At 39.1% G+C, this 21,185-nt stretch overlaps 3 protein-coding genes across 5 annotated transcripts in view; 1 reads left to right on the plus strand and 2 right to left on the minus strand.

Moving 5' to 3' along the window:
• The window catches only part of pex14 (peroxisomal biogenesis factor 14), a 51,653-nt gene extending 46,648 nt beyond the window's left edge, over window positions 1-5,005 (minus strand). For all 3 annotated transcript variants that reach the window (XM_046056937.1, XM_046056936.1, XM_046056938.1), the window contains exons 1-2: window positions 4,895-5,005; window positions 3,652-3,702 (exon numbers count right to left, since the gene is read on the minus strand). In XM_046056937.1, the coding sequence (XP_045912893.1) occupies window positions 3,652-3,702; window positions 4,895-4,930 (87 nt within the window). In that variant the 5' untranslated portion in view covers window positions 4,931-5,005. The remainder of the gene's footprint in view (window positions 1-3,651; window positions 3,703-4,894) is intronic.
• Window positions 5,006-7,822: 2,817 nt separating this feature from the next.
• Window positions 7,823-14,590, plus strand: dffa (DNA fragmentation factor, alpha polypeptide). Its single transcript, XM_046057626.1, has 6 exons — window positions 7,823-8,028; window positions 9,513-9,671; window positions 9,784-9,938; window positions 10,959-11,163; window positions 12,147-12,274; window positions 12,916-14,590. The coding sequence occupies exons 1-6, from the start codon at window positions 7,935-7,937 to the stop codon at window positions 13,126-13,128; spliced, it is 954 nt and encodes a 317-aa protein (XP_045913582.1). The 5' UTR covers window positions 7,823-7,934; the 3' UTR covers window positions 13,129-14,590.
• A 2,134-nt stretch (window positions 14,591-16,724) lies between these two features.
• masp2 (MBL associated serine protease 2) lies at window positions 16,725-20,031 on the minus strand. Its single transcript, XM_046055643.1, has 6 exons — window positions 20,024-20,031; window positions 19,728-19,950; window positions 19,468-19,645; window positions 18,563-18,694; window positions 17,200-17,396; window positions 16,725-16,988 (listed from the first exon to the last, which is right to left on the minus strand). The coding sequence occupies exons 1-6, from the start codon at window positions 20,029-20,031 to the stop codon at window positions 16,815-16,817; spliced, it is 912 nt and encodes a 303-aa protein (XP_045911599.1). The 3' UTR covers window positions 16,725-16,814.
• Between the last annotated feature and the right edge of the window lie 1,154 nt (window positions 20,032-21,185).

Genomic DNA, 21,185 nt, shown 5'->3' on the forward strand with positions numbered 1-21,185 from the left:
CAGACACACACTCAGTTGACACAAAATATGCCCACATGCACACACAGAGGTGTACAAATGGTATAGATGCACCAACTGCACAGACCAAACACTCGCATCCCCCCCCCACACATAAACATTTTTTCTTTTGAGGCCTGTGATTGTTCAGTGCCTGGAGACTAAAGGAGACGCCCAAATCTACCAAGGATACCCAAAATAATTAGAATCCTAATTGGTGAGGGGTCAACTCTCCTGTAGATCAGCTGCATTACGACCCTTCATACACAAACACACACACACACAGCAACAAAATGTTTCTCAATGAACAGTTAAGCCTTTTTTGTCCTGGATGTTCACAAATAAAATCAAAGACAAACTGACTCGAGACACTCAATGATAAGTTAGCCTGTTATCAGCACACATACAAGTTAGATTTCAGTGACTCAGTCCTCGAGCTTGATAAGAATGACTAAGATCAGATATCACAACTGTATGACCCCGCATCTCCATAACAACTGCAACAATTAGTTAATTAATCCATTTGTTGATAGGCAGAAAATTAATCTGCGGCTATACTGATGATCAATTAGTAATTTCAGTCACTTTCAAGCAAAAAAAAGCCAAAAATTCTTGGGGTTTAGATTCTCAAACAAGATGATTTGCTACTTTTCTTTGTCATATATTATAGAAATGTAAATATCTTTGTTATTTGGACTGATGGTCAGATTAAAAAAAAAAAGAATTTGAATCTTTATAGACAATACGCTTAATAAGGAAAATAATCAGCAGATTAATCTATAATCGCAGCACTAATCATCAGAAGATATAAACACATTCAAAAAATGTTACTTTAACTATAAAGCAGCTTTTCTGATGAGAAAAACACAACATTTCCACTTAATCCTGTACAATATCTGGTCTCATATCACAGTCTCCTACGCTACTGATTATTACATTGACGCATTTCCTGGTTTCAGATCTGACCACGTAATAAGAAAAACATTCTGATCACGTGATTAAAGGAATGTGTACAAATATTATTATTGCTGTGATGTCTATGGGTGGATTCCAAGGCAATGAGGACCGAGTGATTGGAGGAGATGAGGGGTGAGCACAGGGTGTCACTGAATGGAGAGAGCACAAAGACTAGGGAGACACCAGCAAGAGAATGACAGGGGTGACGGCCATGGCAGTGACGAATGGAAGGTGGGAAAGGGGTGGGCGGGTTGTAGACAGAGACGAAGCAAGCCGGGGTGAGGGCGAGCAAAGACCAGCGCCAGAGGCAACAGCAGCGCCTGGCAGTATACCAGTCAACCATGGAACATATAGTCTCTCCCACCCGTTTTTCCTCTCTATAACTGCAGGTCCAGACCTGCCCCTCTGGCCTGGATGGTGGCAGAGGCTGTGGCGCTAACCCTTGAGCTGGGCCCTCATGCCACAGAGAAGAGCCCACGCCGTGCAGTGTGCCAGGGCCTGCTGATCTGGGCGAGGTGAGTCAGAACCTGTTAACATGACTGGTGTCCCCAGCCTGACACACTGGCTTGTCTGACATGCACATGTGCACATAAATGTTAGACAAACGTGTGTGTGTGTGTGTGCGCTTGCTCACTCGCTCTCTCTGCCCTCCCAACCCTGCCAGCACTCCCTTTCCTCTCATCCAGATAAAATCCTTTCAGACATAAATTTCAATTATTCACCTCATCCAAATAATGCCATGTGACAAGAATTATCCCTACTGTAATAATCCACTTAACTGGGAAAGAGCAGCTCATCAAAAAGAGAAAGGAGAAAAGGGGCTGGAAGTGAGGGTGGTGGTGGTGGGGGGAGACTTGTCAACCAGTCTCGAATCAGGACCCTCATAACAAGAATTTCTTCCCTTTTTGAGGAGGCAGTCTTGAAGCGCAGTGGGATGATGAAATTGAAGTAAATTGAAAGAAAGCCTGGGAGAATGCTCCCACAATCAATAACCCCAGGATTAAATTAGCCTTGGCATGAAGGGATGATGGGGGGAGGATGAAGAGTGAATGGTGGTGAATGACATTGAGACATGTAGGCTGAACAATACAGCACTCCTCTAACCTGGATGCTGTGTCCGTAACAAGGACAGTGAATGCACCTGTGATGCATTCCATCCCACTTAGCAATAAGACAGTGCTGGCTATAATCGCTGTCATCACTTGAGTCCTATGAACACTTTCATCTCACATTATGAAAACAACTGATGTTTATTGTTATTTTATGTTGCTAGCTTTGCATATTCACAACTTGGACAACTTACAGGGACCACAGCTTGCATAGCAGGCCACCTTTCTACAACTTTTTTTTCCCGGAGTCATTTTTCCTAAACACTCCACAGACCTCAAACAAAAACATTCATATTCCATAATATTTCTACAATGTACAACTGGATATTTATAACCACACTACTGTAATGTGCCAATGAAGTATTATTTACAGATGCTGTGAAAATATTTTCATTTTACAGCAGACTAGTCCTACATCTTCAAGAACAAAAGGAATTGTTCTTTTTTTTGTTAGCGCTGGGAGGATTACAGGCATGTTATGTGACTAAGACACAGCCTATAGTTGACAAAGGTTTACTTATACAGTATCTTTTCTGTTGATGACTGCTGACTATCGACCCAATTGTGGGTCATGACCCTGCCTGAAAAACAATAGGCTAAACCAATTTTCTAAGGGCCACAAAGTTATGTGGTGAAAGTTTTACACTAAACATGATTAAAGCAACTGTAAAACCACTATGTCTTCTAAAATAGCCCTTTCTATGTGGTTTTTATTCTCCAAAGACAAGGGACATAAAGCACCCTCTCATTATAGACCTGAGGACATCAGTTTGGTGCTAAAGTGACTGGCTGCTAATTAGAAGCCTTAAACCCTCAATATCGGTGGGGAATGTTTAATATCATTTGATTAGCCAAAGTAATTTGTTGATGAAAAGATGAAAACAAACTTCTTAAAGTCACCAGATCATAAAAAAAAAACCAAGCTCAATGTTCTTCAAACAGGAGAGTACCACTGACATTCATTCTCTCCAGATACTTTGGTAGTTGATTTAATAATAATAATAATAATAATCCTTATTTGTAGAGCACTTTTCAAAAACAAGTTACAAAGTGCTTTAACAAGTGTAAAGAATAATACAAAAAAAAACAAGATAAGAGCATGAAAAATTAATATAAAATTAGTAAAATACAATAAAATAAAAAGGGATAAAATAAAGTCAAATAAGATCGGGAAAAGCTCTCCTATAAAAGTATGTTTTAAGAAGGGACTTAAAAGAGTTCACTGACTCAGCCGACCTGGTTTCCTCGGGCAGGCTGTTCCAGAGCCTCGGGGCCATTTAACTGGTAAGGACACAGTTAGAGTAAAGGGACTGAACCTTGTGAAATCAGCTGCTTAAGTGTTCAAAACTCACATACTCAGGGGTACTGACTTCACATGGTTGAGAATCATGGCATGCAACATTTATTAATATTTGAAAATGATCATGTAATAAAGAGGAACTTGTTTTTTTATGATTTGATCCAACCTGCTTTATCAATCTAATAGCCTAAGCATACTCAAGGCATACTTTAATCTTAAATTATTTAGTTATTCTAGTCCACATTGTCTTATCTGTCAGGTAATTTGTATTAAATACTGAATCCTTACCAGTGCTTCTCTGGGAGGAGCTGCCACATCTTCTCCAGGTGGAAGGCCAGGCTGAGAAGATAAACCCAACACTTGTATTAGAGTGCCATCTACTGGAGGACATAGGCTATGTTGGTTAAATACAGCACTGCTTATATAGCAGTGACATTTACCGTCTATCTATCTCACAGATAATGCTGCTGAAATGAACTAAAACTAACCAATAAAGTTTCAATTTGACTGTCATTAACAACGACTTTACACTTATAGTACGATATAGTTATGTAAATGGAGGAATACTGTAAAATCATCCCTTTGCATTGCGTTTATCTAGCATTCTTCTGCCCCATTTAATGCAGAGTAGAAGAGCTGCAACGATTAATTGATTAGTTGACTACTAAATTAATCCCCAGCTATTTTTGATAATCGATTAATCGGATTGAGGACAAAAGTAAAAATTCTATGATTTTAGCTTCTTAAATGTGGATATTTTCTGGTTTCTTTCTTCCTCTTTGACAGTAAACTGAATATCTTTGGGTTGTGGACAAAACAAGGCATTTGAGGACATCACTGATCGATGGAAGTCATGAGCAGTCCATAGATATGTAAAGTTGCTTGTAATTTATTATCTCTGAGTTAGGTAAACATAAAGTCTACCTTTGAACGGTTCAGTTCTTAACTATAATATAGGTTACATAGCATGTGGTATAACATATGGTTGCTGAAATGTAAGAGATTGTAAATGTAGCAAAGTGTAAAACTGTCCCTGGCGAGATGTATGAGCCACAGTTTTCTATAATACTAGTATTCTCGTCATGCTATTTCAACCAACAAAGTGTTAGCAGTGAGCCGAGTACAAACCACCAGGCTTGTTTGGCTAACAGTGACCTTTCCTCATCATGTCATGTAACTCTGCACATAATAAGACAGACACAGGGAGTGCTTTTGGTCATGGCACATAGCTAGCCGAGTATGTTAGCAAGCCACACACGTTTTGGCAACATATAAAGCACAAGGACGTCAGCGTGGCCCTTCATGCGAACTTGTCAACATAAGCATGTCTCAGAAGCAACTTTCTAGAGACGTTGAAGGAGCTAGCTAGCATGCTAACTAGCCAGCATGCTAACCTTCGCTTGCAGAGCAGTTACAAAAGTAACCAACGAAACGAAAATGTTGGCATTTAAGGGTCAATAAATATAAACACATTCTAAAAGTTCGCTGTCGTATCTGGACATCAAGAGGTAAATGCTGCATAAATGTAGACCTGTGTTGGTGGATCAGGTTGCTTGGTGGATGCCATCTTTCTATCCCTCGTTTACTTAAAGGCTGCTCGATTGAACAGCGCTCGATTGCTTTTTTTCCTGAAAGATGTCGGCTGTTCATGATGTTCATCCGTGATGTGTTCATCACAGATGAACAGAGCTCAGATGAAAACAGAATGAATGAATGAAAGCTTAATTAGATTGTGCCTGGAGCCCCTTGTGTTTTTTCAAGCAACAAGAAAGCACATTATAAACGGAATTGGTAAAAAAAAAAAATTGTTAATAATAATAACAACAACACTAAAACTAAAATGATCAAACAAAAAGTAAAGCAATATTTTGCCCCAGCCCCTACAAGACGGTCCCAAGAATAATGATGCACCATAAATGCCTTAAGATGTTGTTTCAGGTAATATTGCGCTTGGTTGATTTTTTCTTTTTATATTATTCTTTTTATTTCATATTTATACTCTTATATTTACATATTTCTTTATCTGCCTCCTTTCTATTATTATTTCTATTCTTTATGCCTTGATGTGCAATGTGTGCAACTGTGACAAAAGAATTTCCCCTCTGGGATTAATAAAGTATTTGATTCTGATTCAGAACACACAATTATAATTAATAAAAACAACAGAAAAATAGTGGAACTTGAGACATCAGGGTTCCTGATGGTCTAGGCGGCCTTGCAAATTCTGGGGCCATGACTGCTCCAAGACACTACAGTCCATCGAGGCCATTATGGCTGACATATCCCTATATAAGCTGTACCAACTAATAGAATATTAATTTTCATAATTGCCACCAAGTAACACATTAAAAGAAGTGAAATCAGCCACTGAGACCATAATGTCATGATGGAAATTTATATTTCCATCGTGACATTATGGAAATGTATATTGCCCAAGAGAAGTTGGCAGGCAAGTTTCATGTTTGACAGCATCAGGTTTGTGTCTGCAATCACTCCTTATTTACTGTGTAGTGTACTACATTTAAAGGGTTTGCAAGTGATTCTAATCCAATGCACTTTCTGTTAAATTCAGCAAATATTTCCTCACGGTTCGCTAGCTCTCTGTTTTGTGTGTGCTCTGAAATTTATGTATTTTCCTACACAGCCCTGCCTCTGTAAATGGAAAATAAAGTGACCTGCCCCACAACATTGTTCCAGGCAATTAGCAACGGGTGGTGTTAGTGCTCCTGGGGTTGGGGGGCAGTGACAGAGAGAGTTCTATACACCGGGCACATTTGAACATGCTAGAATCCAGGCACTGTAAAGAAGGAGAGATAGCCGAGAAACAATCAAAGAGGAATAGGTCTGAAGAGTATAAACAGAGAAGAAAGTTATATAACCAGGCAAGGGTGAAGACGTTTCAACACTGGAGAAATCTCAGAGATTTGAAATTTGGGGGACAGAGCTTCTGAAGGAAGGAGGGGTATTTGTTGAGCAGTTTGAGTTTAAATATAAACAATCCTTCTGCAGAATCACTTACTCTCACTTTAATGTCCGCCATTTTTTTTGAGTGTGTATTATCCACTATAGTGCCCTCCAAAATTACAAAGCAATGTGCTGCTTTTATTTATAGATGCAAAACAGCTGTCAGTGATGACGCAACATGATGACGATAGCAGTGTCTATTATGGGGATTAGTGAATGCGTGAGCAAGGTTGTGTTTGAGTGGGAGAGTTTTTGGAACTGCTTTTAGCAGCATTGTGTCATAAAGTACTTCTGCATTAGCTTCAGTTTATAGCTACTCAGTACTCAGCGCATTTAACAATCTTAACAGCTGCTGCAAGTGAAGAATTCAGAGCGGTAGTTGGAGAAGTGAAATATTCTATAAGTCTGGAAGATGGCAATCTGTTAATTGGATGAAATGAAGCACAGTACAGGTGGAAAAGGCTAAGACACATGCTCATTGTTGGAAAAGTCATAGTGTCCAAAGTGGGTGAGACAGAGGTTCAATGGCTGTAAGGGGGTGATTCCTAAAGTAGGCAACCAGTCTGTGTTAATATGTTGAGAAGTGAAAAACAGTGCAGTCACCTGTCAGAAGAATGTCCCATGTGGACAAAGTCAAGATGACTGGGCAGGAAAACAGTCTAACCACTACCATAGGACCAGAGCCTGAATAAATGAAAAATAACAATGAATGTAGAGCAGGATGATAAAAGAAGATGGTGACTTACATAGCAGTATTAACAAATGCAGCATTTTAGGATTTGTCTACAACTGAAAGGATTCAAAAATGTGGTGAGATGCCTTGTAGTTGTGGACTGGGAAGCTGAGATTGCGTCTTGAAATATATAGTATATATGTAGCTCTAATTAGATCAAGGTATGGATCTGCATAAAAAACTGGGGGAGATTAGATGTAATCCTGGCCTGGCCCTCTTATAGGAGCAGTAAGAACTTCACCTGTGTGTGCCCAGTTGAGACATGAGAACTGCCAGAAAACATCATGGACAGGTCAACCCAAAAAAGTGCAAGCCTGCTTGGATGAAACCAAACAAAGTGCTAGTCTTTAGTGTCTTTGCTCTTCACAGTCTTAAGACAGATGCATCCAGTAATCTTCCCATTTAAAAACCATGACTATACACTCGAGTAATAAAAACAAGGCACAGAGGTCACATTCCTATGGGTTTCTGTTCATAGGGGCATTGTGAGAAAGAGAGAGTGGACAAACTTGCCAAACAATCTGGTAAAAAGTAAAAAAAGAAAATTGACACACTTATTAAACTTTCTAAATCAGAGGAAAAGGGCATTGTATGGAAGAAAATCAATTAAGAGTGGCAACAGCAGGAAATAAGGTGAAGACAAACAGGACACTGTAGGAGTTACCAAACGCCAGAAGATGGCAGTAGTGCAACGCCAAGGATTCCAGCTGCCGTTACACATCGAAGAAGAAGAAGAAGAAGAAGAAGAAGAAGGAGCCACGGTTACGTGTTGGCTTGGGACAGGGACAGACACTGCTGAAGACGAGAAAGGCGAGAACTTCAGCCGGTGTTTATCAGTGTGAAGCTAAAGGGAAGAGGTTTCTCCACGTAAAGAATGACAGATAGAAAACCGTGTAAGGTGTGCAACTTCACACGACAAATGTCGCATGGATTGGTAGTTCCCTCCTTACAAGAGCTGAAAGTGAGAGGTGAGTTGTCATTACGTTAGACTGACTTTAAAACATCTGAAGAGTGGCTGTAACTTGGGCTTCTATTTGAATAAAATATGTATGATACTGATTCAGAGAAATGTGTAATTAAGGCAATCCAGTCTTATGTTGTGTTGTATTTTAGTTAACTGAACTCGTCGTCATTTGTAACGTTATTGGTCTGTGTTTTGTTAAATAACGGGTGCTGTCACGTTAACGTTACGTGAAAATGAAACACAAATGTTAAGATGTACGGTGATCTTCAGCACTGTTGTTAGCATTCCGGCCAGTGTGATTTTCCCGTATGGTTGTGATCGCCAACGATCTGCGTGAAGCAACATTTTTATCCTGTTGAAACTTGCAGGAGCTAAAATATGAAAAGTCAGGCAAAGACTTCGCTCCGGTCCTGCTCATTCCTGTGATACTAACGTTAGTCACTAGGCGTTGCCCAGATCACTGCACACTTGGAGGTCTTTGTCCGTTAACGTTAGTTCTTACAGCTTGTGTTTTAGATATATGAGGAGTTTTTTGAAACTATCTGCACTCGGAAATATAGGTGTGTTTTAAAAAAAAAAATCTTTATCAAATCCTGTAACTGCAAAGGCTGAACATATTCACTCATCCATGAGCCAATTCAAAATTTTGGCATTCATATAAAGTTGTACATTACAACCAAATGTGTTGTTACAGGCATTGGGCATTAATACATTATGTACCTTGTTATGACCTGGCTCAAAAGGGAGCCACACCATAGTTCAACTAAAATTATCCAAATTTAAAGCTGGTGGCAAAGTAAAGGTGAACAAGTATTGGGTATGAACATCAGTGGTTTCAGTCAGGTCAGGAAGATGGATGCATGGAAAATGTGTGTGTGTGGGTGTTGTAAAGTGCAAGAAATAATAACCATCAACTAAAACGGCATGTCCAGAAACCAAGGTAAAGGTGGAACCTGTGCAGGGAAGCCCCTAAGAATGAGAATAAAACTTAAATACTCTACAGGGCAATTAGCCCAGCAATCAGCTCTTCCTCTACAAGGGAGAGAGAGAGAGTGCTAGGCTACACCCACTCCTGACCCCACAGGGCGTCACAACCTTACTTCTGAAACCGTCTCAGACAGCATATACAGTACGTAAATACAGTAAAATACTAATGTGACAGTTTTGCTGCAAAACCTGAACGGTGAATAACAATCAGTCGATATAAGAAGGGTTTCATTTGGCAGTCATGGTTCTGCTTACCAGGAGGCTTCACATGAGAAGTCAAAAATTAAACTAAAGATTCAGTGGGGACCCAGCCAAACTTACCAGAGGCAAAATTCTTTAGCTTAAATACAATCTCGAGGCTGGTTGCCCTGATTGTTTTGCTCAGCTGTGTGGCTATATGGTTAAAGACTTTAGATTATCAAAGTGGCACTCATTATTGAGGATATTAACATAGGATCTGTTAAGGTCAGTAAATCTGTCATTTCTCTGTTCTTCCCAAAGGATGTGAGATTCTCGGGTTCAGCCCCAGTGACCCGGTCACAGTGGTCCTAGAGGATGATGGGACGATAGTAGAAGATCAGGCTTACTTTTTGTGTTTACCCTCAAACACAAAGTTCATGCTGTTGCATGAAAAAGAGACATGGTCTCCTGTTCGTAGGGGTAAGTAGATTTACTTCTCTCTGATATTTGTCTAAAGTCTGGACTGATTCTTACAATTCTAACGTGAAATACACAGCCTTGTGTTTTGGTACTCATTTTCTTTTCATTATAGTTGATGGTGGCACGGCCTGGATGGCCAGGGATTCTGTGATCCTGGAGACGGATACTGTGGACTCGTCCAGTGCTGCAGCACCCTGGTGGGACCTTGCTCAACAGCTGAAGCAAGACCTTGCCAGCATCATCCTCATGTCTGAGGCAGACTTACAGGTACCGACATTATTCCACCATATCCAGCAGCGTTTCCAGTCGTGCCTGTCCCAGCAGGTACTGGTGAGAAACAATAAGGAAATAGTATAACTAGAAAACCACTTTCCTCCGTTGTCACAATCAGCTTTTTAATCTTTGTCCTGTTACAGGCAATGCTGGCAATATACTGGCTTGTTGTTATTGTCAATATATCCCATGGAAAGACACAAACTAACAATAAATGTATTCTAGTAATAAGTATTATTTGTGTGGCCAGAGCCCGATATAACTTGTTCCTTTATGCCATAGACCTCTATTGTTGTCTAAAAAGGATCTAAAACACATCAGTGAGCTACACTGTCTCACTGAGTGTTTCTTCACTATAATGAACATGGGCACTGTTGTTTATTATTGGTCGGTTTTGCATACACTGTCCAAAATACACACTAATCTGTGTTAATTCCGAGGTTAAAAATAATCTCCAACATATACACTATTTACTTAATTTTGCTAAAAAAAACTACAGCGTCCAGCTGATTTAGGAAATTTCTAAGGCTTTTGTCACCAGTTTTTAAAGATTTATGTCATCAGTAGGAACTATGGGATTGGGTCGGAGAGTCACAGAGAGGAGATGGAAGTCAGAAAGTCTTGAGGGATGGACTAACAAATTGTTGGTTTTGGTAATTAATGGGATTTGTTGCCAATAAGAAAAGCATGTAGTAATACCAGCCTTATCATTTAAAGCTAAAATATGCAACTTTTCTCTTAGGGCAGGAAACCTTTGTCTTTCCTCCTTTAGTTGGTCAAGTTCACAGTGTAATATTCTCCACTAATCTTAATGACTTGTGCACTTAATTCAGTGTGTTTTAGGCAACCATAGACTCAGAAAAAGCAACAGGTGAACACAGGCAATCTTGAAACGTCTTTACTGTTGGCTTCGCTGTTTGTTCCTTACTTCTTTTGTTCCATTATTGTTACATACTGTAGTTTTCCCAAAGTTATTTTATACTGTTGTGTAATTTGTGTCACCTGCTGTTGCAGACCTTAGTGGATGCCCCATGCCCTGAGCTAGCCTCTGCTCTGGGATTCCAGGAGAAGAAGGCAGAGAACCTCCAGCAGACACTGCAGAGGGTTTTGGATCGACGAGAGGAGGAGAGGCAGTCCAAGGAGTTGCTCCAGCTCTACCTCAAAGCTGTGGACAAAGAGGACAGACAGCAGGAAGAGCCAAGCCAGCCCAGACAGGGAGGTACGGCTGTGTCATTATGTGGTGGTTTTCAGTTTTACAATTTGGAAGTACTTATCCTAAATAAAGATCTTGGGCATTTCATTCTTGGCTTACTAAGAGGAGTCATAGTTTAAACTGTGGTTTTCTGACAATATGAAATGCATATTGTGTCACTGTGTGATGAGTTGCTACTTCTTAGTTAGAAAGTAATTTGTTTTGGCACTTCAGTTGATTAAAAAAGCTCTGCAGAAAAAGAGTATTTCATAGTAATACTAGGTCTTAAGGAAAATCAGCAGTACCTTTTTAGAGAAATGCTCGCCTTTGCCTCTGCCAATCTATTACAGCTTTTGAAGAGCCAAAAAGTCTGTTAAATAGAAAGTCTCGAGTATCCCTGAAGAGCCTGTTGAAAACATAAAACACGCTATATCTGGCATTGGTGTTGGGCTATGAGTTGTGCTCTAATGGTCGATGATCTCTTTTCTTTCATTTGTATTTAATCTTCATTGTATTGTTTAGTTTTGCAGACTTAAACTAGTTTATTATAACAATAAAATATATATATATATAAAAAATTAGTCAATGACTCATAAAATGCCAGATGTTCTATATCTTCCTCTATTGGGAAGAAATCTGTGATCAAAAAGCATACAACATCCAGCAAAATGATCATTATTATCCTATGATTGTGTAGCAATCAAACAGGAAGAATTCTGCTTGAAACCATAGCTTTTTAAATAAAAGAAATACATGTGATAAAAACAACTGTATATATTAACATGTTATTTTTCATATACATTTGAGTTCCAACAGTTACTAATATGAGTAATCATTGTACTCCCTCTGACGCCTTAAAGTATTTAGCTCAAGAGAGAAGAGCTGTGCCTGTGCCTTTCGGTCACTAGGTGGAACCATTGTTGCTAACCATTACTGCTCGAAGTGATTTATTTTAACTACACCCTTATACAACAAACGATCCTGAAAGAAAACCCATTTTAATGTGTCAGGGGCTGGAGACGTGGATGTGCCAGACGGGATGGAGGTGGACTCTGCATCTGGATTCATGTCCCGGACACTGATGGTCCTCAAAGGCAAAACAAGCCCAGAGACCAGACTCTCTACTGAGGATCTGCAGGTAGTCCGCTCACACCAGCGATTCAATCTGCCTCACGACTGCAGATAAAACTGCCCCAAATTTGACCATTTATACATACTATACTTGCAATTATATGCAAATTCCTCAGAGGATTCAGTCTTTATTAAAACTTCCTAAAACGTTTATGAAGTAGATTTAGACAGACCTGAGCAACCAAGAGATTATACATAATGTGAGGCCACTCTTCAGCTGTCCTATACTTCATCATATTGACACAAGGTTTCCAGTCCAAGAAGCAGCTGTAAAAAAAATTAAAAAAATAATTATGACAAGATTATGTAAAACTGCAAGCCCTGACACAACACATCCATACTTGACACAGTTCTGTAATATAACCCAAAGGGGTTATAATTAAAAATTAGGTGTAAAATTTGTCCAATCTCATTTGCATACACAAGGAGAACAAAATATTAACACCACCCTTCAGTATAATTCAGTCCAAAACACCAGCCCCACTAACACATTGTCAACACAAACATTATAAGCTTCAAAAATTATAGAATTATTTTTTTTACAAGGCTGTCTGATTTGATTGCATTAGTTTGTACATGTATATCTAAAAATGATAAGTCAGTATAAAGTCTCACATGTGAAATGAAGCTTCTTCAATGTGTCTTTAGATGGTAGTGACCAGAGGGGTGGAAGCTATGGAGAAGGTTCTGGGCTGGGACGGAGCGAGGACATTGGCGCTGCTGCAGGCCTGCGAGGCCGAGCTGGCCAGACGGCTCCAGCAGGTTCAGGCTGTGCAGTCCATCAGGAGCAACACGCAGCTGAACAGCAGCTGGCAGTCTGGAGAGAAGAGCATAGAAACGCCAGGCCAAGGCAGCAGCTAGACCGAGGCTTCACCTGAGTAGAGACTGATAAGAAATCACACTACCTGCCTCCGGGTCAGTGAATGAGATTTACCTTGTGGTACTGATAATAATACCAGGATCCATGAATGTTAATAATGTTTGCATAATTTGGCCTAAACTTGCAAACCACTTGAATGCTTTTGCCTCAAGAAGAAGCAGAGTGATTTGCACAGTCATGTTTATCAAAGGCCTGTTGGCATCAAATTTCTATTGGCTCCTTATTTTGATGAGTGCCACGCTGTAAAAATAATCACAGATAAACATATCCATGTGAAACTTAAATAGTTCAACATTTTTGGAAATCTGCTTATTTGCTTTCTTGCTGAGAGTTAGATGAGAAGATTGATATTGCTCCCACGTCTGTCTGCCAGCATACAGCTAGCTTAGCCTAGCATAAAGACTGGAAACAGGGAAACAGCTAGCCTGGCTCTTTGTGAAGGTAACATATTCTGCCTCCCAGCACTTCATACATTTACTAATTAACACCTTATATCTTCCTGTAATCTGCTGGTTGCCTGGCAACATCACTGCGATGACAAGCCCCCCCGTAAAACCGCAATGGTAGAAATACCATAATATGATGAGCGCAGGAACTTTCCACCCAAGGCAAAATACCAAAGTAACTTGTACAGCACTACATTAGAGTGGCATGGAGTGCAGAATCATGCTGAGTAACATTATTTCTGAGATGCAAATGCTGACATTGAATTCTATATTTGTATAAAAGCTAACTTTTCATTAGTAAATGCATCTATTTGAATGAGGTACACAGACAAATGTATCATTCTAACAATAAAGACTCACATAAGATAAAATGTAAATCACTTCATACATGCAAGCCTCGCAGGACACATTGTGGCTGACATTGTGGGTAATATTTTGACAATATTTCTGGATGAGAGCTCATTTAAGGCCATCTATTTTATACTATTGTTCAAGTTATGCATTATTTGTAGTGGTAGTGTGGTGTAAGACGGTGTGTACAATGTGTGTACGTCTGAGTGACTCATAGGTCATGTAGAAGGTAGCTTTTGTCATACCTGTCTCATCATCTGTCTCTTGAACAATGAACACAAATGATGGTGGATTTGAATTTGCAGAAGGATCATATTTTTGTGTTGCAGGGAGAATGAAATGTAATTACCGGCTTGTACTTAAGTATTAGATACAGGGAAAAGTGAGGCATTCATAAAGATTTCCTATTTACTCAGTATTGTGGACTGCATGTAAGGTTAAGCCTCGGTTCAGCACGTTGTAGAAGAGAAAGTAAGATGTGTGAGTTCCCCAACACGTTCACAATTTTGTACAAACTGACTAATGTTACAAAGGGAAGTTGTATATGACTGTACAGTATGTGGATTTTTTTTTTTTTTTTTTTTAATAAACAGCTCGAACGGTGGTAGAAGGGATTTTCTAAAATAAACTAATCCTCAAACTTTGACAGTGCTGTTGTCCCACCTTTTCTTTTATTAATAAATATGAAATGCATGTAGAATAATGCGATGACAAATCTCACTGACAGACAGGATTCTGCATTCTGGAGGCTCTGACTTCTGAAGACTTAAAGGTTTGGTATTTTGCAACCTGGACACTATTTTCACATGTTTTTGTGTCTGTGACTAATTAGGACAATATTTTTAAAATGTGTCCAGTATTTAGCGATGCAGTCGGAAACAGTTTCTGACATATGGAAAGAATCCCTATTGAGATAATTAAGATCCTTTTTGTTTAACCAGAAACATCGCTATATCGTCAAAGACGCTAGACTCCCTTGACAAATAACATAATTTTAGCTGTCTGGTCTACCACTGCCCTGATGGGTTAGTTTATTAGTCTAATTGTAACTTTGGTATTTTTAGCCCTTTTAAAGTCACATGATAACACAAACAAACTGAAACAAAGCAGCGGTACACCAGCTATCCCCGGGTTCTGCAAGGTAAAATTGCTGTTTTTGTTAAGGGAATCTGTTGTCTTTGACAAGAGCACTATGTTACTCTTTGAAAAAAGGTTTATCTCTGCAGGGATCCTTTCCATAATGCTGTCAGACACAATCTGATCCTGTCAGTGGCAAAAACAAGCACGTTTGTGGACACACTTTAATAGCTGCAGTGTGCTTTCTCAATACTGGACCAATTTAAATAAAAAAAAATGTTCTACCAATTAGTCACATAGATACAAAACATGGGAAAATAGGGTCCAGTTCCAAAAATACCAAACTTAGCCTTTAATCAAAGTCCAAATATCCTAAAATACTGAAAAATTAATGATTTTCTTTAGTCAGAAATATTATCTCAGTCTATATATGTCTCCTAGGTTAGCATATTAGCTGAAAGCGTATTGGCTCCCTGCTGCTGCTAGATATTTTCCAACAGTTTGTTAATGGGTTTCATGGTGTGCGTAATTCCTGTGGAATTGACTCCAACTAAGCTGACCAGGAGTGTGCTAAGGGAGCAGTCGGTTGTGCTATCGTGTGTCACACTCTTGTCTACGTGGATTATATTATGAGTTAACAGTGCTCAGGTAACAACTGCAGGTTTGCTCTGTAAGCACCAACTTGCCCTGAGGACTGTCTGGGCATACTGGAAACAAACCTTATCCAATGTGGTCAGATGACTTTCAGAGACCACATGACCATGTAAGACCTTATGATTCTGTTGGGTTCTAAATGCCAAGGTGATGCATGGGTCAGTATGTACCTTGCCTTGTAGTGGCCTACAAAGTACGTAGCAGCATAACAGTTAAAGTAACATTAACATAATAAGGTTTTAAAAAGGTCACAGAAAGTGTGGTTGGCCTAATTGCAATGGAGAAGATAAAACAAGGGAAACACAAACAGTAAAATATAAATCAACACAAGTGTGTTTCTTTCTCACATTCAGACGTGCTATTTTGCCCCACTTGTGGGGAACAGATGGAGGAAATGTTAGTGAATTAATGCAAAATTGTCACATGGGAGGCAATTTCATGGGACTGAAGAACCATATAATGACTGTTTTGATAGAGGAGTAGAGCTGGGATTGCTGAGACCAAGCTGCATAATGTATGAAGGTTAAACAACCAGCGTTCAGTGCTTTTTAGACCTGACTTACTGACTGACAAAATACTTTAAGTTATTATTTTTTGCCAGAGCATTAACATGTATTTCTGTCTTTAGCTAGAAAAGAAAAGAGTGGTTTGCATTTGGCTGCAGTACATTGAGGAATAATTATTAATTTTTTTTTTTAAATGCATGTCTGATCAAATATGGCTTTAAATATGGTGAAGTGTTATGTTCATATATGTTCATATATATTTACAGTATTTTAATAAATGTTTTTTTTAAACGTATAAAATTATTAGTCCAAATATCTTGTGAGTTATTCTTTATTTACACAAAATAATAAAAACAAAAACAAAAGTGGTTGAAAAAGGACTGTGCCGCTGAGGTCATAATAGAATCTAACCAAAAAAAGAAATGAAACAATGACAGTTTAATTAGAATGAATTTACTTGAAATCAAAAAGAGACTGCTTCTACTAGCCTCATGGTCAAACACAATATCTAAGCTTTATTGCAAGAAGTATGGTTGTGTTAAGTTGCCACAATGTAAAAGTCACTGTGTAAAATATTGAGATAGCATACAGCCTAACTACACATACAATGTTCAAGTCAACAAGCAATCCGTCTTAAGTTAAAGTAAGGGATTCAGCCTTGGTACTGGTGTACTTTATCATCCATCCCTTGTTTTTCCCACTAGCGTCGGATCTGAATGCAACATGTACTTGGTAACTTCCTGTGTCAATGCGAGCTGGTGGCATTGATCCACAGAAGGGTCCATACTGTTGTCCAGCGGTAGAAATCTTCATCAGTTAAGAAACAGAGATGTTGATTCATTAAATGCCCGACTGATTTATGTCCAGCCAAACTTAAATATGCAGGAAACAACATGGCTATACAGTAAATCACCCAGGGAGGACAAGTCAGTAACAAACTGCCTCCACAAGCATGAGGAGGAATACATTGCTTATTTATTTTCCTGTGCGTGTAATGTTCTGAAGTCACATGACTAACCTTCAACATATCGTATGGACAGGGGACATCTTGGTGTCCTTCTACATCAAAGGGTTCCGGGAAGTTTAGGATTATTCTGAAGCCCTCTGGCAGACGGATGGTGTGGTCACACTGACTCATGGGTGGGTAGGGACTCGGGTAGCCCGGACTGGTCAGAACCCCAGACAGCGAGGTCAACACCTGACTGTGGCATGGCACTGTATGGAAGACAATTAAAACCTTACTTAAACATGGGTATTTTGAGCCATGTTTTAGATATTTTGTCTAGTCCTCAGGGTTCGAGCCCCTCATATATTAATTTGAATACTTAATAATAAATAATAATCGACTTGCAACTGCTTTATGGATTATAAACTACTGGCTATGAAAAAGTGTCATTTGAGACATTTCCAGGCATCATAAACGATGGGATTCATTTAGGTTTGCATTATTGCAAGAGTGCAGATGTTGTTACAGACAAAAACAAATGAGTATTGCAAAGAGGCTGAGTTGCTGTAATTCATATAATTAGTACAATCTGTAAGCAGATAATCATTTTTGCCTATTCATTGGATGATTTGTTTTGTCACCCTTTTTCCTCTGGCAAAGAATAATAATTTAAGGCACATCAACTGGTAATTGTGATTAATTACCTAGTCTCAGTACACTATTAGTGCCGCACACAGGTATCAATTTTTAATGCCGCTATTGAAGTTGCTTTTCCCTTAGGAATCGACAGCAATTAACCCTGCCTTACACCAGCTGGCAGAGATCAACTACTTTATGCATCACTATGCCTTTTCAGCCTGAAATTAGTTAGCACAGCCCAGCTATGATATAATAAAATCCAGTCAAGAACACTATCAATGGTGTGCCCTGTGTGAAATGTCAGAAAATAGCTTTTGGAAGATTTGTTCTGCAGTACTGTGAAATAATGAAAATATTTTGAACTGCTTTTTCTTCCAAGAATTAGGGGTAGTTACAAGTTTACCATGCAGTAATCTGATCCTTTTCGCAAAGTCTGAAAGTAGCAACATTTTGTATTTTAATCGTTTTTGTAAACACCTCAATACCACATCTACAAATTGTGCCAACTGAAATATATGGCCAATATTTGATTGCATCATCAACAAATGCTGTGGAGTTCAAATATGTTGAAGCCAAATACATCAAACAAAAGGGAATGCTCCTTACTGGAAATTGCTTTGCTTTATTTCCATCAATATCTTCTGTGTCTGGTAGTGATCAGCAGTGTATTTAGCTAGAGTATTTACAGAGATCAATATACAGTCAAACGATGTGTGCCTCACTATATAGCTTTTGACTCACTTTGATTGAGTTCAGGTTAAAAAGCCTCTTGAGCTTTAGTGTGCATGGGTCTTACCTGTGCAGGATCTTTTGTTGTCATGGAGAAGGTATCCCTGTCTGCACGTGCAATAATATCCACCGATGTAATTGTGGCAAAAATGATCACACACTCTCTCCCCATCTATCTTGGACAGACACTCATCGATGTCTGCTCGAGACAGAAAGGTTAGAGAATGAAAAACAACAGAATAAAAATTTATTTTTCTGTATGTATGTATGTATATGTATTTTTCTTTAAATAGGGAAAGTGGAATTGTCTTTATCAGACTGCTATAAACCTTAAATGTTCCAAAACTCAATCAGATCATGTATTGTTGATTCCTTTTTTTACTTTGCATCTTTCTGGAGTGTGTGTCAACCACAGTTTTTACATCATAAGCAGACACTAAATGAGTCTGATATGCCTTAACACTAGCTCACACAAAAATGTGCTGTCAGTTGGCAGAAACTAAACAATGACTGGATCTTGACTCTCGAGTGCCTATTTTTAAACATCAACATTTGAATCCCAGAAGTATCTGGAAGATACGAAAAAAGAGTCTGTAATGAAAATTAGGGGGTAGACGAATTCCACGTTTTGTTCAAATGTAAGGATGCAAGGGCTAAGATAAACAGGAAGAAGTATATGTCAAACTACAATGTAAAGTGCCAATCTATGTTCATATTAACTGTGTTATTACATTTGGATAAGACCATAGTTATATTTATATTAAGTATCTTCTATGTTGCACTTTATTCCATTGTGTGCAATTGTTTTGTCACTGCTGTATTTATGTTGTTTCAAAATCCAAATTTAACATTACTGTACATACCTGTGATGATATAATTATTTCTTTAGAAACTCCGCTACATAGATCTGTGTTATTACAGCCACAAAAATGTGTCTGCCTTCTGGCAACAAATGTCACTATTCTACATCACCTTCTGAGGTGTAAAATGCTTGGAAGCCGGTGAATCGGCCCTCGTTAGAGTAGTCACTCCTAAAGACCACTGACATGAGGTTCCCGGCTGACAGGATGACGGTGTTCCTCGGGGTGCTTTCATAGTTCTTCTCTTCCTCACCGCAGAACCGCAAGGTTTCATTCCCCTCTGCCAAAACCTGGTTTGACAAGGTCAGAGACCTTTTACTGAGTAAGCTACAGACTCCAGCGCTGAATACGGAAGTTGGATACAACATGTACCTGAATGTAGTCATATTCACACTCGTTTGAGGGTTCCATACTAAAGTGGCTGAAGTAGAGTTTGACCCTGTGGCCATCTGGGACAGTGATGTTCCACACTATGCGCTGGTTGTCAGGGTATGGCTGGGGGAAGTTGGGGGATGTGAAGCTGCCATACAACCCTGTCATTTCCACACTCAGCGAGACATGGAAGAGGAAAAATAGGACAAAAACACAGCACCCACTGGGCAGAATTAGGTGTGATGGCAGCAGTTTCAAGGATTATTTTGCACAAATAAATGCTAAGTGACACTCACCTGGTCATGTTGGCTTAACAGTCCCCAGATAATTTGTGTGTTTTGGAATGGTTCACTCTCAGTGATCCGGGGGTAAATGAACCCAGCTGGCCGGCCAACATTTAAGTAAACAAAGTGAGACAGGCACATGATCAGTTTGTCATCGTTCTCCTCCTCCCTCGGTCACATAAATCTATAAAATGAATGTCAGAATAATTATTCATTCTTCTGCCGTTAAACTCATTTTCTTATTGTTTTATCAGCTCAAATCAGCTTTTACAAGTGGGAAATGATTAGATGAATTTGACACACAACTTCAATTTTCGTTATAATTCATTGCAAGCACAGAAAGGAAGATTGATGACTGATCGTACATCACTTTGTTGTCCAAATGATCAAACAAAATTATTTAAAAAAAACACCATTTAGAACCTTTTCCTATAGTTTTTCCTCACTTTTTATTGGTAAAAGTTATTGAGTTTAATATTGAAATTAGCATGTAAATAAAACATGTTTCATCTTAAATTAAAATATATTCATGAAAATAGAGATCACCAGGATCACACTTTAGTGCCCTATGAAACTTGTTTAGAGACTGAAGCTGATCAGACAAGAGTCATTAAGTCAGAGCCTGCTGTCATGATTACTTAGGAGTAAGGCTGTTAAATAAAAGCCTCAAAAAAATAAATACATTTACCAGCCTGGTCCTTTTGTTCGCATTGGGGTCAGGATGTAGAGGCTGGTTGGTGGTTCAATCCCTTGCTCCTCCTGCCCACATGCGGAATTGTCCTTGGGCAAGACACTTAACCCCAGATTGCATGGCAGCTCTGTCACCATCGGGATGTGTGAATCAGAGCAAATTGTAAAGCGCTTTGCTGTTACGGTAGAAAAGTGCTATAAAAATGCAGTCCATTTACCATAATTACTGTATATGGGACGAAAACAGTCAGTGGTACATCAACAACAGTTCCCCGGTGAATGAAGCCACATCACATTATGTTTTTCTTTTCTTTTTTACACGCCTGTGTCTGCACTGTGCCAAATGCTTTAAGGTCAGACTTCATTGTAAAGGCTTTTATCATGAGGGAGTTCATGACGTCTGTTTTGATAGAATATGGATATTGGAATACAAATGTAATTTAGAAGTGATGGAGCCTTTCAACCAGCAACAGTGGTACGATAA

The sequence above is a fragment of the Micropterus dolomieu genome, linkage group LG08 (genome assembly GCF_021292245.1).
Source record: "Micropterus dolomieu isolate WLL.071019.BEF.003 ecotype Adirondacks linkage group LG08, ASM2129224v1, whole genome shotgun sequence".
NCBI classification, from domain to species: domain Eukaryota; kingdom Metazoa; phylum Chordata; class Actinopteri; order Centrarchiformes; family Centrarchidae; genus Micropterus; species Micropterus dolomieu.